Here is a 21284-nt window from a genome sequence, read left to right as displayed (position 1 = left end):
CAACCCTTGCTGAAAGGAACTAAAAATATGAGCTAGGAACTACAGCAGTGTTTCAAACTTGTTTTTACCATGCCCATGTAAGAAATGCATTCTCATGACCCAGTGTATGCTTTGCAAATAGACATATCAAACTAAAATAGAGTAACTGAAAATGCTCACCTTTACAATGTACAATAAACTGATTTTTCTGTTTTATTATAGTCTTTTAAAATATTGTCTGATTTTTCTCTGTTTTATTATATTCTTTTTAATATTTAATATAGCCTGATTTTTTTTCTATTTTATTGTAATCTTTTTTTATAACCCCCTAAAATTGATTTCTGGACTCACTAATGGTTATATCAGTTTGACAAATAATAACGTGAAGCTGGGTTGTTAGCTTTCCCTAAGAAGAAGTCTTTTTGTGATCAACTCTGACCCTGTTAATTACTGAACAAAACACATGTAAATTTTTCAGATGTGTTATTTTAGAACCCTAAGAGGTAGTTAGAATTCTCCTTTCCTCTTTTCAAGTGGCAAGTGTATAAACACACGTCCTAGGTCAGGAGAGTGCGAAGGACAGACTACAGCGGATCCAGACAACCTGCCCCCTTTCGCCGGAAGGCACTGGGGGAGGAAAGGCTTGGCAGCACACCCAGGAGCCCCTTAGCTCAGATCCAGATTCACATTCATCCCTTCTGCAGGGACTGCTTTGTAAGCAATTGTGTCAAGCTGCGCCTTCTATAAGGACAAAGTTATTGTCTTCGTATTCATTTCTTCCAACAGGATTTATAGACATAGATTAAGCTTTCCTTGTTCTCCAGCTGAGGAACCTGGAACATAGGAGACTGGAGCCATGGAAAGGACAAGCTGCTTGTCCAAGGTCACATTGCTAGGTAGTAGCTGAGCCAGGACTCAGACCTGACTTCTAAGTCCAGCAAGCTGCCCATTCCATCAAATTGCCCCCCTTGTCTGAAATCCATTGTAGTTATCACCTGTCTCCCCATCAACAGCTCTCTGGATTAAGACATGGGCGGTTCCTCTTTTCTTTGTTGATTATGATTACTATATAATAATAATTTGGCCAGTTCTAGTGAGGGTTTCATGCTCAAGCTTTTAGAATATGTCACTCATAATAAGCCAAAAAATAGAGTTTGTGTAAAACAGAGATATGCTTCTATGAAAAAAGAAATCTGTAAGTCAGCGAAGGCCTTCCAAAGGGCCAGTTTTAGGATCCAGTTTCTGATAACCAAGTAGGCTAAGGTCTCTACTCTGACATAGTAAGTAAGTCACTTAATGAAAGACACAAAACTTCTTGGAGTCTTTGATTCCCATTATTTTATAGAGATAGAATAGGGACTGTATTCTCCTCCAGTACCATGAAATCTTCAGAGAAAGATGCCTCAGTTCAGTCTGTGCTTATCTGGGATTAATAAGAGATTACGCACCTATCCCATAGTTAGTTTATTCAGCAACAGATAGCAGAAAACCTGTAACTATGCTAAAGGGCTGCAGAAACCATGTGAGCCCACAGACATCATCCCTGCTTTCATGGTAAAACTGACAATGATTGAACTGAGACAGTGTTGGAAATTTTAAGTAGGATATGGAGAAAAGGGTATAGGTACCATATAACAAACAAAAAACTGGGGAGTCATGAGAAGCTTTAATTATGCAGTGGCTTCGAGCTGAGCTGTGCAGGAGGAGTAGCTGTCAACTAGGCTGAGTGTGTGTGTTTGGCAGGGGAATGGGCACATCAGCATTTTAGGCAAAGAAAATGGTCTTGAAGATGAAGGATGTTTAGCCCTTTGGAAACAATTAAGAAGGTCTGGAGCCCCCCAGGTGAGGAGAAAATGGCACTTGTTGAGGCTGGAGGACGCCTTGCAAGTTATACGGGTTTTGCTCTAATCCTAAGTAAAAGGAAACCAGTTAATAATTCTATTGATAAATAGAAGAGTAACATTGTAAGATTTCCAGATTTCCATAATAAATATTTTTTCATCTGCTCAGTCTAATGGTCTGCTTAATAAAATGTTGCCCCATAGCTTGCAGAGCTTACCAACTTTCAAGCGTTATGGTTTTTCTATTTGAATAAGAAAATACAGATGGGAGAAAGTATTAACGACAGTGACAAGGATGAGTCGGCACAGAGGACTTGCCGGGTGGGGGGAGCCCTCTTCCTGCAGCATACCACCGTGGTGCTCACGGGGTCTCCTCTGTCTTCCTGCCAGATTTGCGTGGTGATCGCTGCCGTGTTCGGGATCGTCATTTACCGGGTGGTGACCGTCAGCACTTTTGCTGCCTTCAAGTGGGCGTTAATCAGGAATAACTCTCAGGTTGCAACCACGGGGACTGCTGTGTGCATCAACTTCTGCATCATCATGCTACTGAATGTGGTGAGTGGGCTGCAAGGAGCCAGCTGCATGGATGTAATACATGGGGGCAGGTGGTAGTTTCCTTCTGTTGCTAAAGGTACCTGGTCTCAGAAAGTCATGTGGCGAAGTGCCCTGCGTGAGATACACTGGTCTGGGGACTGAGAAAGCTTGAGTCAAAGCTAGGCTCCAGGATATTCTAGTGTTAGACTTATGGGCAAGGTACTTGCCCTCTCAGAACCTTAGCCTTCTTATTTATCCAACAAGACAGCACTGAATACTGCTTGGGGAAATTTAGAAAAGAACTTTATCTTAAAGGCCCAGCTCAGAAACTGTAATATAGCTCAACAGTATTGGTTCCCATTTTCTTTTGATTCTGAATGACATGAAGGCTGTCGGTATCTAAGCATTCTTTGAGACCCTGCAAGGAATAGTTCAGACCGGTACATGTCACTTATGTTGATTTCAGGCTTCTGTCAAATGTGTATTTCAGCCCAGATGTTGCCCTTGAACCCTACACTCACATGTCGAACTGCTGACACAACCATCCTCACCTACCACATTCACACCCAGATTCCCATCTCCCTTCCAGAGCCGACTCCTTCTGCAGCCGCCCACACCGTCGTGGGCTCAGGCTGAAAACCTTGGTGTTAGCCTTGACTCCGCTGTTCCTCTCACCAACAAAATGTTTGCAGAATGTGACCACTTTTCACCCACCCCCAGCTCCCATCTGCTTTGTGGCAGTGCCTTCCTAACTGGTCTCCCAGCTTCCATGTTTACGGTCCTCAATCTTTGCTCAGAACAGTAGACAGAACGAGCTTCTTATATAGACATTAACTCCCGTCAGTCCTCTGTTCCTATGCCCAGTGGCTTTCCTCTGTCTCGGAATAAAAGTCTACATCTTCACATAGCCTCCAGGGCTCTCCCCCTACCTGGCCCCAGTGACGCCTCTGACCTGTCTTCTCCCTGCTCACTGGACTCCCTGCTCCTTGCTGGCCTTCCCTTGCTTCCTTGGATGTGCCAGGACTCTTTACTTGCTCCTCTTTCTGCCTGGAATATTCTTCCCTACCAGGTCTGCCTAGCAACTGGTCCCTCACCTCCTCCAGGTCTTTGTTCAAATGTTACTTTCTAATGGCTTTCCTGGTCACTCAATTTAAAATTGCAGTCCCCTTCCATCATCTGACAATTTCCTCTGTCCTTGCCAGCTTTATTTTTCTCTGTGGCATTCATCTTCATCCTATATGCTATATTTTTACATTTTTTTCATCATCAGTCTTCTCCATTGGAATGTAGGCCCATGAGGACAGAAACTTTTGTCTGTCTTTATTACTTCGTTATTTCCCAATGTCCAGAGCAGAGCCTGGCACAAAAATAGGCACTCAGTGAATTATTATTTGCAGAAGAAAAGGTAATGGCTGACATTGTTAGACTTGAGATCAACGTATACATAAAGATACTGAGATTAGAGGTTTGTAATAGGATATCAGTAAGATAATGTATGCGGTGTGCCAAGCATAACGTTAAACCTAGAGATATTCAGTTAATTACAGTTCCCCTCACCCTTAATTATATTGCACCCAAAGTCTGGGCCACTGAAATGATCTCATTATTAGGAAGGGCTTTCTAAAGGCCAAGTAATTTAATACTCTTATTAATACAATTTAATCTATTCAGGTAGTCATTTCTAGCTCTTTATACAATTCTAAATTCTATAAACAATAAACTCTGGGTGATTCTGAAGAGCATCCAACCTACCTGGTAATGAAGAAGTTTATTTGATTCTTAGGTAGACTAGGAATCACTGAGCTAATAAAATATTGGTAGTTTATTATGATTATTATTAAAACACACAGGAATTTATTATTTTAGAAAAAAAATGTTTCAAAATCCAGAAGTTAAAAAAGTGAGAAATGAGCAGTTGCTGGTCATTTTGATGTGATGATTGTGTAGCTGCTTGGTCAGGTGGAGATGGAAAGCAGGTGCCGGGCACTCCCCGCACTCACCCCTCCACGGCTCAGCTCGTCTCAGAGGTAATTGTTGACCCCACGTTGTGAAGGCAAGTGATTCGTAGTGAAATTAACCCAACAGCCAGAGCGGTGAAAGATTCTGTGGCCAGGTAGGATGCAATGAATTAAAACTTACTGTATTTTTTTTATCATCTCTTTTCAGTAATGTCTGATTGAAATGTAATTTATACATCTTAAGAAATAAGTTTCTATATATGTGCAGTGAGTCTATAAACACATGATGCTCATTTATTCTGAGCAGGTGCCAATGTTGTCAAGAGTAACACTTCATTTAACTGGAAATCACTTATCCAGCAAGTGTTGCTTCATGAGACACAAACAAAAGAGGAAGTAAACAAACTAAAAATGAAGAAGGGAGCATAGGAAGTCAAAAACGTGTATAGTTATGGACATTACAAAGCATCTACTATGTGCTGGGTGTTAGACTAGTAGGCATTTTATGTGTTCTAAAACCGAGGGTGTCAGAGTCACCAAAAGGGACCAGGCAGAGTCCACACAGTAACACTAACATTGTATTATTCTTATGAATGCCCTTAAAGTGTACTTTCATTTATTTAGTTACAGTGGGAATACCTTTGGTGTGCTGATTTCTCAGCCAACATCAAACTAGTATAACAGGAAGTAACTAAGGCAAGAATAGTGACAAGGACAGGAAATGACAAGCCATAGCAAAAGGAAGGAAAGAAAAGAAAAAGTATACATCGGAATTCTCAAAGCAGTGTCATTCAGAACTCTTTTGTGCAGAAACCAACTCTCGCTCCTGGCCCATCTCTGATGACGTCCCACCCAGCTCCACTTTCAGTCCTCTCATGCCCTGAAAAGTTGCGGATTCCATTATGAAGGCAATCAAGTGTGTAATATAGTTTGGAAAGATTTTCATTAGAATAGCTAAAAAAAAAAAAAACCCAAAAAATTAAGTCCTTAAAAAGCAAGTATCACATAAAGAACAGATAACAAACTAATAACTATAATGTGGCTTTGACCAGTTCAGAACTAAACTACTGACTTTGAAATTACTCAAGATATTTTCATGACCCAATAATACAGATTTTTTTTTAGAGTTATAAAAATTGTTTTCAGATACTTAAAATTTTGGCCATAATGGTTTTGGGGGGGATATCATCATTTATACATTAATCATTAAGACTTTTTCATTAGTTGAATATAAAAACCTTTAGAGGTAGATTGGTTTTTATGTTCCTGAAAGCCTCTAATTTTTTTTTTTTTTTTGTATTTTTCTGAAGCTGGAAACGGGGAGAGACAGAGACAGTCAGACAGACTCCCGCATGCGCCCGACCGGGATCCACCCGGCACGCCCACCAGGGGTGATGCTCTGCCCACCAGGGGGCGATGCTCTGCCCCTCCGGGGCGTTGCTCTGCCTCGACCAGAGCCACTCTAGCGCCTGGGGCAGAGGCCAAGGAGCCATCCCCAGCGCCCGGGCCATCTTTGCTCCAATGGAGCCTTGGCTGCGGGAGGGGAAGAGAGAGACAGAGAGGAAGGAGGGGGGGTGGAGAAGCAAATGGGCGCTTCTGCCCTGGCCGGGAATCGAACCCAGGTCCCCCGCACGCCAGGCCGACGCTCTACCGCTGAGCCAACCGGCCAGGGCTAAAGCCTCTAATTTTTAAATAAGTATTATAGATCATATACCTGTTTTGACTTTTTGCTAGAGTTGTCCAATCATAACTGAAGAAGCAGACCTATAAGGAAAGCCTATATTCTTGATTTGATGATGTACACTTACTCTTACTTAGTGTGTACTTTAAAAATAAAATTCATATTATTTTATGAAAGTATTCTGGATCCCAACAAACTATTATGTCTCTTAATGGCTGATTAAGGGGCACTTAATTGTTTTCATTTCACTTCTTTTCTTAAAAAATAAAAACTTCAGCTGTGGCTGGATAGCTCAGTTGGTTTGAGGATCAAGCCAATATGCAAGGGTTGATCCCACATCAGGCCACATACAGGAACAGATCTCTCTCTTTCTCTCTCTCTCTCTCTCTCTCTCTCTCTCTCGATCTCTCTCCTTCCTCTCTCCAAAAAAAATCAATAAGTAAAAATATAAATTAATAACTTCAAAGATGGAGTGAATATAATAGATTTTCTTGCTCCTTGTCACACTTTTTCAATTCCATTCAGCTTCACTAGCAATCAAAGAACATCTCAAAATGTTGCTAGCTAAAGATGCCAACAGAGGATATATCCCAAAAGGAGCCTAAAAGTTATTACCCTTTCTTTCATTCAGCCATACCAATGTGAATCAGTTATTGAAAACAGTGAAAACTACAAAATCTGGTTCCAAAAAGAGGTAAACCAGAACAAGCCCACATACATTGATCAAGTAGAGAAGATCAGATTAGAAATACTCGTAGCTTCTTTGGAAATATACTAAATAGCAGAAAGCTTTCCATCCATTAGAGATTTTAAGACTCACAAATTGTAGCATCCAGTTTGGACACTTCAATTCTCTACTGCTCTTATCAGAACAAACCAACCACGGTGTCTGTCTCAGCTGCCTAATGAGAAGAAGTCAGACCTTTCACAGAAACCACTCCTGCAGCTCGGGGGCCGACCCTCACTCTTTCTGTCTGTGTGCCCTTCCTGCTGCAGCCCACTCAGCCTCCCTGTCCATCGCCTTCTGTCTTCAGCTCATATATATAAAGTGTTTACAGCTCCCTCCTTTGCCCCATATACTTATTTTTCAAAAGGTTAATATTAATTATATTTCAACTCCTGTGCTAGTTTGTTTATAAATTCCATATTTTCAGCATCCAAATCAAAATAACATTGGCATATCACTAGCTTCCAACCCCTTTGAGAAGAGTGTGCCAAAGTGAGACGCTTTGACGAATGTATGCCAACATGGGAGATATAAAGGATAAACTGGGTACTCAGTAATTGTTATTTTTTGAGAACGGTTGTCATACCAGTCAAATCTAATTATCCTTGATAATTAAATAATTAAATAACTTTAAAGATGTAATATACTTGGAATAGTAAAATAAATCTCATTAAACCATCTGTCTTAATCTACTGTTTTATGAAAGAATTCTGGATCCCAACAAACTATTATGCCTCTTAATAACTGATTAAGGGGCACTTAATAGTTTTCATTTCACTTCTTTTCTTAAAAAATAAAAACTTCAGCTGTGGCTGGATAGCTCAGTTGGTTTGAGGATCATCCCAATATGCAAGGGTTGATCCCACATCAGGCCACATACAGGAACAGATCTCTCTCTCTCTCTCTCTCTCTCTCTCTCTCTCTCTCCTTCTTCCTCTCTCTAAAAAAATCTCTACCGGCCCTGGCCGGTTGGCTCAGTGGTAGAGTGTCGGCCTGGCGTACAGAAGTCCCGGGTTCAATTCCCAGCCAGGGCACACAGGAGAAGCGCCCATCTGCTTCTCCACCCCTCCCCCTCTCCTTCCTCTTTGTCCCTCTCTTCCCCTCCCGCAGCCAAGGCTCCATTGGAGCAAAGATGGCCCGGGCGCTGGGGATGGCTCCTTGGCCTCTGCCCCAGGCGCTAGAGTGGCTCTGGTCGCGACAGAGCGACGCCCCCTGGTGGGCGTGCCGGGTGGATCCCGGTCGGGCGCATGCGGGAGTCTGTCTGACTGTCTCTCCCTGTTTCCAGCTTCAGAAAAATACAAAAAAATAAAAAAATCTCTAAAAATGAAATATTCTACCAGTATTTCATTTTGCAGATAAAATTGAAGTATATGACTTAACAATACCACTGGATTTCTTTTTTTTTTTTTTAATTTTATTTATTCATTTTAGAGAGGAGAGAGAAAGGGAGAGAGAGAGAGAGAGACAGAGAGAGACAGAGAGAGACAGAGAGGGAGAGAGGGGAGAGAGACAGAGAGAGAAGATGGGGAAGAGCTGGAAGCATCAACTCCCATATGTGCCTTGACCAGGCAAGCCCAGGGTTTTGAATCTCAGCATTTCCAGGTCGATGCTTTATCCACTGCGCCATCACAGGTCAGGCCAATACCACTGAATTTCTTATTGAAAATTATACCGATCTCTTTGAACATTGAACTCCAAGAGTCTGAGGTTTCCATTAGCAAGATTAGACACTATGGCCATTTTCATTATATCTTTACATAGCAAACTTAGTCATTGCTTAAGGTTTAGAACCATATAATCTGAGTTATGTATGTATATATTTTACCTGCTCTGTAGCTAGCAGAAATCTTGGATAAAGAATTCCAAAGTTAGGAAGTATCTTAAGATCAACAAGTCCAATACCCACTCTCAACCACATATGAGGAAAACGATGGTCTGAAGCAGAGGTAAGTAGTGTGCCCGAGCCCTGCAGCTTGCTGGCTGGTAGTTACAATTCCAGCCTGCGGAATCTTAACCAGGACTTTCTTCTTTTTTTTCAAAGAATATGCTATTCTTCCTTTATTATATTTTTTACCTGCACTTTTTTCTTTTTTAAAATTTTTTATTAATTTTAATTTATTGTGTTAATATGAATTTAAATGTCCCACTCAATATAACTCTCTCTCACCCCTACCCCCTTGTCCCCCTTTACTCCCCCTTTGCCCCCCTCCCCCTAACTCCCTCCCCCCTTCCCTCTGGGATTTGCTGTCCTGTCATCTGTATCTCTGTGTTCTGTATATATAATTTCACTAATCCCTTCACCTTCACAGATCCCATCCCCTAATCCCCCTTCCCTCTGACAGCTGTCCCTCTGCTCCCTGTGACCCTGCCTCTGCCTCTATTCCATTCCTCAGTTCACTTTGTTCATTAGGTTCCACATATAAGTGAGATCATATGATATTTTTCTCTCTCTGCCTGGCTTACTTCACTTAGCATAATAATCTCCAGGTCCATCCATGCCATTGCAAAAGGTAAGATTTTCTTCTTTTCATGGCTGCATAGTATTCCATTGTATATATGTACCACAGCTTTTTAATCCACTCGTCCACTGACAGACACTTGGGCTGCTTCCAGATCCTGGCTATTGTAAACAATGCTGCCATAAACATAGGATTCCATATCTTCTTTTGAATCACTGATTTTGTATTCCCAGGAAATATTCCTAAAAGTGGGATAGCTGGGTCAAAATGCAGTTCCACTTTTAATTTTTTGAAGAAACTCCATACTGTTTTCCACAGTGGCTGCACAAGTCGCATTCCCACCAGCAATGCAAGAGGGTTCCCTTTTCTCCACATCCTTGCCAGCGCTTATTGTGTGCTGATTTGTTAATGAGCACCATTCTGACAGGTGTGAGGTGGTATCTCATTGTGGTTTTAATTTGCATTTCTCTGATGATTAATGACATTGAACATTTTTTCATATGCCTATTGGCCATCTGTATGTCCTCTGTGGAGAAGTGTTTATTCAGTTCTTTCACCCATTTTTTGATTGGATTGTTTATCTTTCTGGTGTTGAGTTTCACAAGTTCTTTATAAATTTTGGTTATTAACCCCTTGTCAGATGTATTGGCGAATATGTTCTCGCATTGTATGGGTTGTCTTTTTATTTTGTTCCTGGTGTCTTTTGCTGTACAAAAGCTTTTTAGTTTGATATAGTCCCATTTGTTTATTTTGTCCTTTATTTTACTTGCCCATGGAGATAAATCAGCAAAAATATTGCTATGAGAGATATCGAAGAGTTTACAGCCTATGTTTTCTTCCAAGGTGTTATAGTTTCATGATTTACATTTAATTCTTTTATCCATTTTGATTTTATTTCTGTGAATGGTGTAAGTTGCTGGTCTAGTTTCATTTTTTATTTGCATGTACCTGTCCAATTTTTTTCAACACCATTTACTAAAGAAACTGTCCTTACTCCATTGTATGTTCTTACCTCCTTTGTAAAATATAAATTGGCCATAAAGGTGTGGTTTTTTTCTGAGTTCTCTGTTCTGTTCCATTGATCTGTGTGCCTGCTCTTATGCCAGTACCAAGCTGTTTTGATTACTATGACCTTGCAGTATAACTTGATATTAGGAAGTATGATACCTCCCACTTTATTCTTTATTTTCAAGATTGCTGAGGCTATTCGTGTTCTTTTTTGGTTCAGTATAAATTTTTGGAATATTTGTTCTATATCTTTGAAGTATGCCATTGGTATTTTAATAGGAATTACATTGAATCTATAAATTGCTTTGGGAAATATAGACATTTTAATGATGTTTATTCTTCCCATCCATGAACACGGTACATGCTTCCCCTTGTTTGTATCTTCCTTGATTTCTTTTTTCAAGTCTTATAATTTTCTGAATATAAGTCTTTTACCTCCCTGGTTAAATTTTATTCCTAGGTACTTTATTTTTTTGTTGCAGAAAATGTGAAGGAGGTTGTTTCCTTAATTTCTCTTTCAGACAGCTTATTGTTGGTGTATAAAAATGCCACTGATTTCTCAATATTAACTTTATATCCTGTCACCTTGCCAAATTCACTTATCAGGTCTAGTAGTTTTTTGACTGAGATTTTAGGGTTTTCTATTTACAGTATTATGTTATCAGCAAATAACGATAGTTTTACTTCTTCTTTTCCAATTTGGATGCCTTTTATATCTTCTTCTTGTCTGATGGCTGTGGCTAGGAGTTCTAGAACTATGTTGAATAAGAGTGGTAAAAGGGGGCACCCCTGACTTGTTCCTGATCTTAAGGGGATTGCTTTTAATTTTTACCCATTGAGTATGATGTTGACTGTCAGTTTGTAATAGATGGCCTTTATTATGTTGAGGAATGTTCCCTGTATTCCCACTTTTCTGAGAGTTTTGACCATAAATGGGTGCTGGATTTTATCAAATGATTTTTCTGCATCTATTGATATAATCATGTGATTTTTATCCTTCCTTTTGTTTATGTGATGAATCACATTGATTGGTTTGCAAATATTGTACCAGCCTTCCCTCTCCAGAATAAATCCCACTTGATCATGATGTATGACTTTTTTGGTGTTGCTGGATTCGGTTTACTAATATTTTGTTGAAAATTTTAGCATCTATGTTCATCAGGGATATTAGTCTATAGTTTTCTTTCTTTATAGTGTCTTTACCTGGTTTTGGAATGAGGATTATGCTTGCCTCATAAAAGGAGCTTGGAAGTCTTCCCTCTTCTTGAATGTTTTGAAATAGCTTGAGAAGGATAAGTGTTAGTTCTTCTTTGAATATTTGGTAAAATTCACCTGTGAAGCCATCTGGTCCATGACTTTTATTTGCTGGGAGTTTTTTGCTAACTCTTTCCATTTCATTTGTTGTAATTGGTCTGTTTAGGTCTTCTGATTCTTCCAGATTGTGTTTTGGAAGATTATATGTTTCTAGGAATTTGTCCATTTCACCTAGGTTGTCCTTTTTTGGCATTCAGTTCTTCATAGTATTTTCTTACAATCCTTTTTATTTCTGCTGTGTCAGTTGTTACTTCTCCACTTTCATTTCTAATTTTATTTATTTGAGCCCTCTCTCTTTTTTTCTTGCTGAGTCTGATTAACAGTTCATCAGTCTTGTTTACCTTTTCAAAGAACCTGCCCTTGGTTTCATTGATCCTTTGTATTGTTTTCTTAGCCTCTATGTCATTTATGTCCACTCTGATCTTTATTATTTCCTTCCTTCTACTTCCTCTGGGTTCTATTTGTTCTTTTTCTAGTTCTTTTAGATGCAGGGTTAAGGTATTTTTTTGAGCTTTTCCTTCTTCTTAAGGAATGCCTTTAATGCTATGAACTTCCCTCTCAGGACTGCTTTTGCTGTGTTCCATAGATTTTGAGTTGCTGTATGTTCATTTTAATTTGTTTCAAGGAAATTTTTTATTTCTTTCTTGAGCTCATTGTTAACCCATTCATTATTTAATAATATGCTATTTAGCATCCAAGTGTTTGAATGTTTTCCAGTTTTTCTATTGTATTTTATTTCTAGTTTCATGCCATTGTGATCAAAGAAGATGCTTGATATCATTTCAATCTTCTTAAATTTATTGAGACTCATTTTGTGTCCTAACATGTGGTCTCTCCTAGAAAATGTACCATGAGCACTTTGAAAAGAATGTATATTCTGCTGCTTTGGGCTGAAAGGTTCTGAAGATATCTATTAAATCTAGTTGATCTACTATGTCATTTAAGACGGCTGTTTCTTTGTTAATTTTCTGTCTGGAGGATCTAACCATTGGTGTTAGCAGTGTATTAAAATCTCCTACTATTATAGTATTGCTGTTGATCTCGCCCTTTATGTCCATCAAAATCAGCATTATATATTTAGGTGTTCCTATATTAGGCACATAAATATTTACAGTGGCTATATCCTCCTGTTGGATTGCTCCCTGTATCATTATGTAGTGACCTTCTTTATCTCTTACTATATATAGCCTTTGTTTTAAAGTCTATTTTGTCAGATATAAGTATTGCTTATATCTGCATGAAATACTTTATTTCATCCCTTCACTTTCAGCCTATGTGTATCTAGTGTTCTGAGGTGGGTCTTTTGTAGACAGCATATGTACAGGTCCTATTTTCTTATTCATGTAGGTACCCTATGTCTTTTGATTGGAGCATTTAATCCATTTACATTTAAGATTATTATTGACATGTTTCATACTTTTCGCTCCATAAGACTCACCTGACAATAAGACACATCTTGGGTTTTAAGGAGGAAAATAAGAATAAAAAGCATTCTGAACCAAATGGTGTGTTAAAACATTTAATAAAATACCATATTATTTACTCCATAAGATGCACTGGCATTTTCATCTCCACTTTTGGGGGGAAATAGTATGTCTTATGGAGTGAAAAATACAGTACTTATTTATTGCTATTTTATTCTTTAAATCTACAATCCTCTTTTTCAAAAAATTTTTTTCTCTTTGCTCTTTTTATAGCAGGCCCCTTAACACTTCTTGCAGTACTGGTTTGGTTGTAATGAATTCCTTTAATTTATTTTATTTTATTTTTATTTTTTGGTCTGGGAAGCTTTTTATTTCTCCTTCAATTTTAAATGATAGCCTTGCTGGATAAAGACGTCTTGGTTGTAGGTTCTTGTTTTGCATCACTTTGAATATTTCTTGCCAATCCCTTCTGGCCTCAAGTTTTCTGTTGAGAAGTAAGATGTCATTCTTATGGGGGCTCTTCTGTAGGTAATTAACTGCATTTCTCTTGCAGCTTTTAGTATTCTTTTTCTGTCTCTTAACTTTAGCATTTTAATTATGATGTGTCTTGGCGTAGGCCTACTTGGGTTCCTCTTTAATGGGACTGTCTGTGCTTTCTGAACTTGTGTGACTTTTTTCTTCATCAGTTTAGTGAAGTTTTCAGCTATGATTTCTTCAAACAGGTTCTCTATCCCTTGTTATTTCTCTTCTCCTTCAGGAACCCCTATGATGCAGATGTTTCTTTTCATGTTGTCACAGAGGTTTCTTAGAGTTCCTTCAGTCTTTTTGAGCCTCTTTTCTTTTTGCTGCTCTGCTTCTGTGCTTTTGTTTATCTTGTCCTCTAAATTGCTGATTTAATCCTCTGCTTCATCCAGCCTGCTATTGATTCTTTCTAGTGCAGTCTTCATTTCTGATGTTGTATTTGTCATTTCTGACTGGTTCTTTTTTATGATTTTAATGTCCGTTTTGATGATTGCTATCTCTTTAAGTGCTCATTATATCCATCCATTGTTGCTCTAAGATCTTGAGCATCCTAAAAATCATTATTTTAAACTCTGCATCCGGTAGTTTGGTTACTTCCAGCTCATTCAGTTCTTTTTCTGGGGATTTCTCTTGTTGATTTATTTGGGTTACATTTCTCTGTCTGCCCATTTTGTCTGTGCATTAGGTAGCGCTGTCTGACTTTGAAACTTTTGTAGTGTCTTTATAAAGAAGATGGGCTTGGTGGTACCAGGCCACCTGTTCTGCTTGTTCTAGAAATGCTTCTTGAGGATACTGTTTTTCCTCTTATTGTATTTGAATATTAAATGCAGTTGGTCTTTTCATGGGTACGGTTATCCCTTCAGGTTGGCTGGCTCTAAAGGTCAACCTTGATTATGTGTATTATACACTGTGCAATGTCTGTGTTGTTGGGTGTATTTATTCTCAACAGTGTCTGGTGCCTGCTAGACTCCACCTTTGGGCGTGCTACCTGTGTAGGTAGCTGAGTCTAGAGTTGGTGCTGTCTGCCACCCACTTCCAGTTGTGTTGGCTATAGTTCTTCTTGGGTTGGCATCCCCTGTTGTTTGTAACCCACTGTGGGCTACCAGTCTGCAGATACTGTACTTTTTGCTGTTTGTGTCTGCATTTTCTGTGCCTGGGTAGTGTGGGAGAGACCAACCTTTGTATAAGGATCAGCTTCCTCTGCCTCCATTAGAGCCCCAAGCTCTAAGATTTGTTTCCACTTTTTAGCTGCTCCTCCTCCTCTTGCAGCTGCCTGGTCTTCCTACAGAGTCTTCAGTAGTAAGACTGTAGTGTTGACTCAGACTGGCCTCACCCAACCAATCCCTCTACAGGTTGCACGCTTGGTGGGTTAGGGCAGCTGAAGTTGAGAATACATTAGTGGGACCCCCTACATCATGGGTCTCTTGGTCAGGAGCTTATATGGGGAATGTGGCCCCTACTCCAGAGCTTAATCCCTCAGCTACTGCTGGATACTCAAATTTTATTTCTCCCCAACAAGGTGAGCAGCAGGTTCAGACCAAGTGTGGCTGACAGTCCCCTTTGCAGAAGTTCTTTCAGCTGGTGAGACCCTGGTCTCAAAGAGGAAGACTGAGAGAGTCCTCTTCTGTGGCTGACTGTGCTCCCCCAAAGGTGGCTAAGCCCTTTGATTAGATCCAACAATAGACTCACAAGGACCCACACTTTAAATGTCCATGCTCCAAATGTTTCTCCCTTCCCACTGTGTAATCTAGCCCCGCAAGGCAGTATATCCAGCATCCAGACCAGCTGACTGTGAAGCTCCACCCTATCCAGTGCACATGAGCCACTGTGCTAGTGCTGATCACAGAGAGTGGAACTCGCCTCTGCTGGGCCACATGTGAGGAGCCTTTCCTTAGGATACCACTCTAGCAAGGGTTGTTAGGTCCTGAACCAATGCTTTCTACAGCTGGTCCCTGGATGTGCCTGCCTTGGGCCTCCCTGGCAGGGACCCAGCACAGACCAGTGGGAGACACTGCCTGTGACTGGCCCTCAGCAACTATTTGAAGCTACAAGCAATTCAGAGTTTGTAGCTGCCTCTACTGGGACCAGGTGTACATGGAAATACCAAGCTGTACTCCTAGCCTGGCTTTTATCTACACTGGGCCTGAGGGAAGTTCTGCTTGAAAGGCCAAGTTTCCCTGAGTCCCTCCTCATGCAGCCTCTGTCTGATGGCTGTGTATTGGGCTTAGCCACTGAAAAAAACTCTGCTAGAGTCTAGAGCCTGTGGCAATTCAGGAATTAGGAGGGGCGCTGGGTGTGGCTCTGCCCCTCGGTCCCAGGTGTCAGTCTTTTCAGACTTCTTTCACAGACCTCAGTAGTGTGGCCTCTGAGACACAGAGGTGTGGTCTGCCTGCACTCCGGACAGTTTCTACTGAGTCTCCCATGAGATAGAAGCACCAGTCCTACCGTCAGGAGCATGTGTGGGAATGCTCTGGTCTCAACACCAGAAAACTGAGCCATTGACGCACTCCCTGCTTCCTGGCCTCTCAGAATGACCCATCACCATTCTGGAGTAGAAGAAACTCCTGAGGGCAGAGCATTTGCTTTTCCCCACACTGATGCTGCACAAAGGGGATGCTGCATCCAAGAAAGATGGTGACAGCAGTACTGGAGAATGACTCACCCAGGGGTTCTGTGGCTGTCCCCACAGTGTCTCTCCCTGGGCCTCCAGCTTTACACTTTTCTCATGCAACTCCAGTCATCTCAGCTCTCCCTCTACCAGAGCCCTGAATAAGTGGCTGTCAATGAGATTTTCTGCATGGACCCTTTAAGATGGAGTCTGCGTTTCTGAAAGCTTAGTCTCTTTCTCGCAGACAGAAACCCTGCTCTTTTCACCACCAAATGTTGTCTGGCTCTAGACTGGGGCTCCGGGCCTGGGTCTGAGCATCCACACCTCGCAGGGTGACTCTCCCTGCAGTGAGAGTTCCTCTGGACCCTGGGCCACCACTCGCTCCTGGGAGCAGGGCAGCCCTTTCTGTGTCTCTGTCCTTCCTGCCAGTCTCGGTGTGGCTTCTTCTGTGATCCTTGGTTATAGAATTCTCTTCCTTTAGTCCAAAGTTGGTTTTTCAAGATGATTGTTCTTAAATTAAGTTGTAATCCAGTTTGGTCCTGGGAGGTGGCAGTTGGAACGTCTACCTACTCCGTTGCCATCTTGAAATCCCTCTTAACCAGTACTTTCATTACTTTAAACGTGATCTTAATTTTCATATTGTTCAAATCCATTTGGCTAGTTTTTTTTACTTCATTTTTATATATCATTTTTCATTTTAGAGAAGGCACTCATCCTTTTTCTCAATTTATACCCTCTCTGATCAATCACCTAGAGCTGGGTGTGACCTGAACTATAACCCCTGCACTTGCATACATATATGTGTGCACGCGTGCACACAGACACACACACACACACACACACACACACACACACACCCCTCCCCTCTCAGGAGCCTCCTTTTACCAGATAGCTAGGTGAGGTAAGGATGTCTTCAGGACACTAACAGAAAAGCAGAGGATTTATAGGTATGGGAGTTCCCAGTAATGTGTGATCATTTCAGTATTTTGAATGCGATAGTAGGCAATCCAGCAGTCCATAAACAGTAGGACTACGTACAGATTCTTGCCATCAAAATCTGTCTTTGAGGTTTTACACTGGGGATGCTGAGGCCCAGGAATGTTGTGACTTGCCCAGCATCACTTAGCAAGCTGGCATTAGCTAGCCCTGTCATCACAGAATTACTCTAAAAGGAAATTTTAAAAATAGTAAAATGGGACCTTGTACCTTTCTTTCTTGCTGTGAAATGACATAATTGTTCATTTTATTTTCATTGTTTGAGCAATGAATGAAGAATGAAATTATTTTCACTCTTGACTTGATAACCTATCTCCTTTATAATTACAGATTTTAGAACATCTCCAGTTCATTTGTTAAATGTATGAAATTTATTTTACAGCTCTATGAAAAAGTTGCACTCTTTCTGACCAATTTAGGTAAGTGAAATCCTTTTTATTTCATGACACAGTATTGTGGTCTGAAATTTACCTTTCCATTTTTGAAACACTGCTGAAAAGAACTATTCCCTTTAGTTTGAATTGCATACAGTGACTTCCTTGCCCTCAACAGGACATTGTAAATATGCCTAACCACTGGAGGATCTTTTCCATATAAAGACTTAAAACTTGTCACAGATTTTTGTCTATCATGGGCTAAGGTAAAGTAGGTTTTCTTTTAATACACACAAAAATATAGTAGCACAAAAGTACATGTGTATAAAGTGCTCAGAATAATTTGAGAAACTATTTATTTGCGCTGCCTCTGATTTTTATTTACTTAACAATGTGTCCAGTTTTCATGATATATAAAATCACAGCAGAGTTAGTAGATTGGAGGCCTTCTACAAGGAATGCAGGTAGGCAAAATGTCACCATTTGTAAAAATAACATCCACATGGATGAGTCATCCCTAGGAACATTTCTCTGACTCCATAAAGCACTAGAACGGCCAGGTAGCCAGCTATGCACTGTATGTTTTCTACTTTTTCTTTTTTTTTTTTTTTCTGAAGCTGGAAACAGGGAGAGACAGACAGACTCCCGCATGCGCCCGACCGGGATCCACCCGGCACGCCCACCAGGGGGCGACGCTCTGCCCACCAGGGGGCGATGCTCTGCCCATCCTGGGCGTCGCCATGTTGCGATCAGAGCCACTCTAGCGCCTGGGGCAGAGGCCAAGGAGCCATCCCCAGCGCCCGGGCCATCTTTGCTCCAATGGAGCCTTGGCTGCGGGAGGGGAAGAGAGAGACAGAGGAAAGCGTGGCGGAGGGGTGGAGGAGCAAATGGGCGCCTCTCCTGTGTGCCCTGGCCGGGAATCGAACCCGGGTCCTCCGCGCGCTAGGCTGACGCTCTGCCGCTGAGCCAACCGGCCAGGGCCAACCTTTTCAATATATATGTAGAAAGCATCCCTTGGCCCTGACCAGATAGCTCAAGTTGTTTAGAGGATCATCCAAAGCACAGAGGTTGCTGGTTTGATTCCCAGTCAGGGCACATACGGGAGCAGATCCATGTTTCTCTCTCTCTCTCTCTCTCTCTCACTCACTCCCTTCCTTTCTAACTAAAATCAATAAATAAAAATTTTAAAAAAAGAAAGTGTCCCAATATTATTATTATTGAGATATTAGTCATTTTATTCTGCTGTGTGAGAGAATTTCATGTGCTGAAACGTAACCCGTTTTAGTGCATCCCCATATATATGTAGCTTGACCAGAGGGGGGAAAACACGTGTTTTTATTTATAATAATCATTTTAATCAAGATGCCATTTATTGAGGGCTTCTGTGTGCCCAATACAGAGCTGAGCACTTGGCCTATCTCCTTTGATGTCATTGAAATCTTCTATCAACATCATCCCTTGCCAGATGGATAGAAACAGGTCTCTATCTATGAAAGAGGTAGCTGTGCCTTGGTAGGCTGTTGCCAGTGGCACCTCGATCCAGGCTGGCAGAGATGCCAGTGCTCAGCCCCAGTCCAGCTGTGATTGGGACATCTGGGAACCTACCCAGCTGGCTGACAACCTGGAAGACCTTCCTATGTAACCAAGAATTCAGCAGCAGAAATGAAATAAAGCTAAAACCCTTTAAGAATCCTTTTTTCTTTTCTTCCTTCCACAGCAGTGCAGCCTTGTTCCAAAATTGACATGTAAACCATTTGAAATCAGATTCTTTTCTTCCTCCTCTCCCTTCTCTGATATGTTCCTAGGGAACATTTTGAGTTATAATTTCGTGGAAAAGGGATGAATGGGTGGAAATGGTAAATGAGCAATTAGAAGCTCAGGGAATGTGGAAACGGGGAAAGTGACGTTGGGGATGTAGGTAGAGCTCCCGGGGAAGAACGAGTGCATTTGACATGAGATGTCAAGTTGGAGGTTTGGTCCATATTTTCCTATCACAATGTGCAAAGAGCATTTGCTCTATGAAAGGCAAAATATAAGATGAGAATTAGCATTTGAGTGCAGTCAGGAAATTATAAGACACAGGTGGCGATGTACAGTAAATGCTCTAAAGATGAGGTTGTGGGTGTTTGTCCATGAGAATGAAACATGGGGGCTGAAGGTGACGGAGAAAGAAGTCAATTACTCTCAGCATTCTGGAATAGGGGCCTGACTCCCTCTCCCCCCATAACATCTGGTATTTCATTAGCAATAGAAGTCAAGACCAAATAATTATCAAGAGCTGGGAGGGGACCCGGCCACGCAAAGATCTTACCCACAGGCAAAAGTTAGGAGCAAAAAGCAGTCTCCTGGAGGGAGCCAGGACTGGGAGTGAAGCTCCTTCAGCCCAGCTATCTCTACTCCAGGTTCTCTGGACATCCCATAGCAGTGGAACAAACTGGATATTCTACCCACTCAGACAAGTCAGTAGCTGCTTTCCACCAAACCCTAGTTGGGGCTGGTCTGTGAGCTTGAGGGTTCTATGGATGGTCCACTTCGTCCTGCGCCACCTAGAGGCAAACTGAGTCTCCTGCAGCCTCCCTAGCCCGCCTCTGCTCCCACCCTGTGTGCACTGGGAGGGGCACGGAGGGCGTTGAGGGGGCATCCGAGGTACCTATCCAACCCTGCTTCCTTTTCCTCTACAGAACAGCCCCGCACAGAGTCGGAGTGGGAGAACAGCTTCACCCTGAAAATGTTTCTTTTTCAGTTTGTCAATCTGAACAGCTCCACGTTTTACATCGCGTTCTTCCTCGGAAGGTAAGAACCGGACCGCTCCACACACCTGAGCCAGGGACAAAGCGTTCAGAGGTCACTGACCAGGGGCAAAAGAGGAGTGCCTCCATTAGTGTGATTTCTACAAGGTGTAAAAAGATCAGCCGCCTCCTTTCCCCTTCCATTGCCATCTCGGAATGACTTTCACTCCTATGCACGTTTTCTTGGTAAGGTTAAGTGGAGGGAATTATTTGCCCATCAGAAGGATGGATGTAAAACCTGTGGACTCCATCTGCACCTGAGTCAGGGCCCCGGGTCTCACACCTGTAGGAGGAGGTGGTATGAGGGGGAGGGTGGCCTGCAGCATGTCCTAGAGACCTGACTTCACAGACAAGGGACGAACATCCAGGCAGGAGAGGGGGCTGACATAGGATGCCGGCACAGCCTGGGTAACTTCCAAATCAAGCAGTTACTAGGACTTGTTATGTGTTCACTCATGTCCCGTGAACTCATCACACCAGGAAGCGTTTCTGAGCAGATGCGAACCCAGGATGGGCTGAGGATTGGGTTTCGGTGAGGTGAATGCAGCAGCCTTGCCTCAGTATTAGGTACTTCAGAATAGAATTCTAGTCAAATCATTTGATTAAAGAAAAAACAACAACACAGCATTACCACTATTCAAAAAGATTGGAATGTATTTCAGTCCAACCTGCTGCTTACACGATATTCGGCAGAAAATGTCCCAAGTCACAGCAAGCACTGAGAACGGTGGTGGGCAGCCAGAGGGAAAGGCCAGAGGAGGCGTACCTGCAACCCCTCCCCTAGAGAACTGCAGCAGCCCCAGTAACAGCTCTGGAGAATCTCCTAATTCCCTGCCTGAGACATACTGTACCAGTCATTCTCATTGCGAGATGTGCTGATCTGAATAGAGTATTCACTGAAGGCTTGGACCTACGGATGCTAACAGTCTGTTTCTCTGTGTGTGTTGAAGATTTGCAGGACACCCAGGTGCCTACTTGAGGCTGATAAACAGGTGGAGACTAGAAGAGGTCTGTATTCTCCCATCATTCTTTGTTTCCTAAAGACCTGCATGAAACAGCCTTAGGGCAAC

The 21284-nt window shown here is 41.8% G+C and overlaps 1 protein-coding gene across 3 annotated transcripts in view; it reads left to right on the top strand.

The window, feature by feature from the left end:
* ANO4 (anoctamin 4) overlaps window positions 1-21284 on the top strand; it is a 401034-nt gene that overhangs the window by 342602 nt on the left and 37148 nt on the right. For all 3 annotated transcript variants that reach the window (XM_066356852.1, XM_066356843.1, XM_066356858.1), the window contains 4 exons: window positions 2211-2375; window positions 17434-17470; window positions 20107-20218; window positions 21165-21222. In XM_066356852.1, coding sequence (XP_066212949.1) covers window positions 2211-2375; window positions 17434-17470; window positions 20107-20218; window positions 21165-21222 — 372 coding nt within the window. The remainder of the gene's footprint in view (window positions 1-2210; window positions 2376-17433; window positions 17471-20106; window positions 20219-21164; window positions 21223-21284) is intronic.

The sequence above is a fragment of the Saccopteryx leptura genome, chromosome 1, assembly GCF_036850995.1.
Source record: "Saccopteryx leptura isolate mSacLep1 chromosome 1, mSacLep1_pri_phased_curated, whole genome shotgun sequence".
Classification (NCBI taxonomy): Eukaryota; Metazoa; Chordata; class Mammalia; order Chiroptera; family Emballonuridae; genus Saccopteryx; species Saccopteryx leptura.
This window is presented reverse-complemented; position numbering and strand designations above follow the sequence as displayed.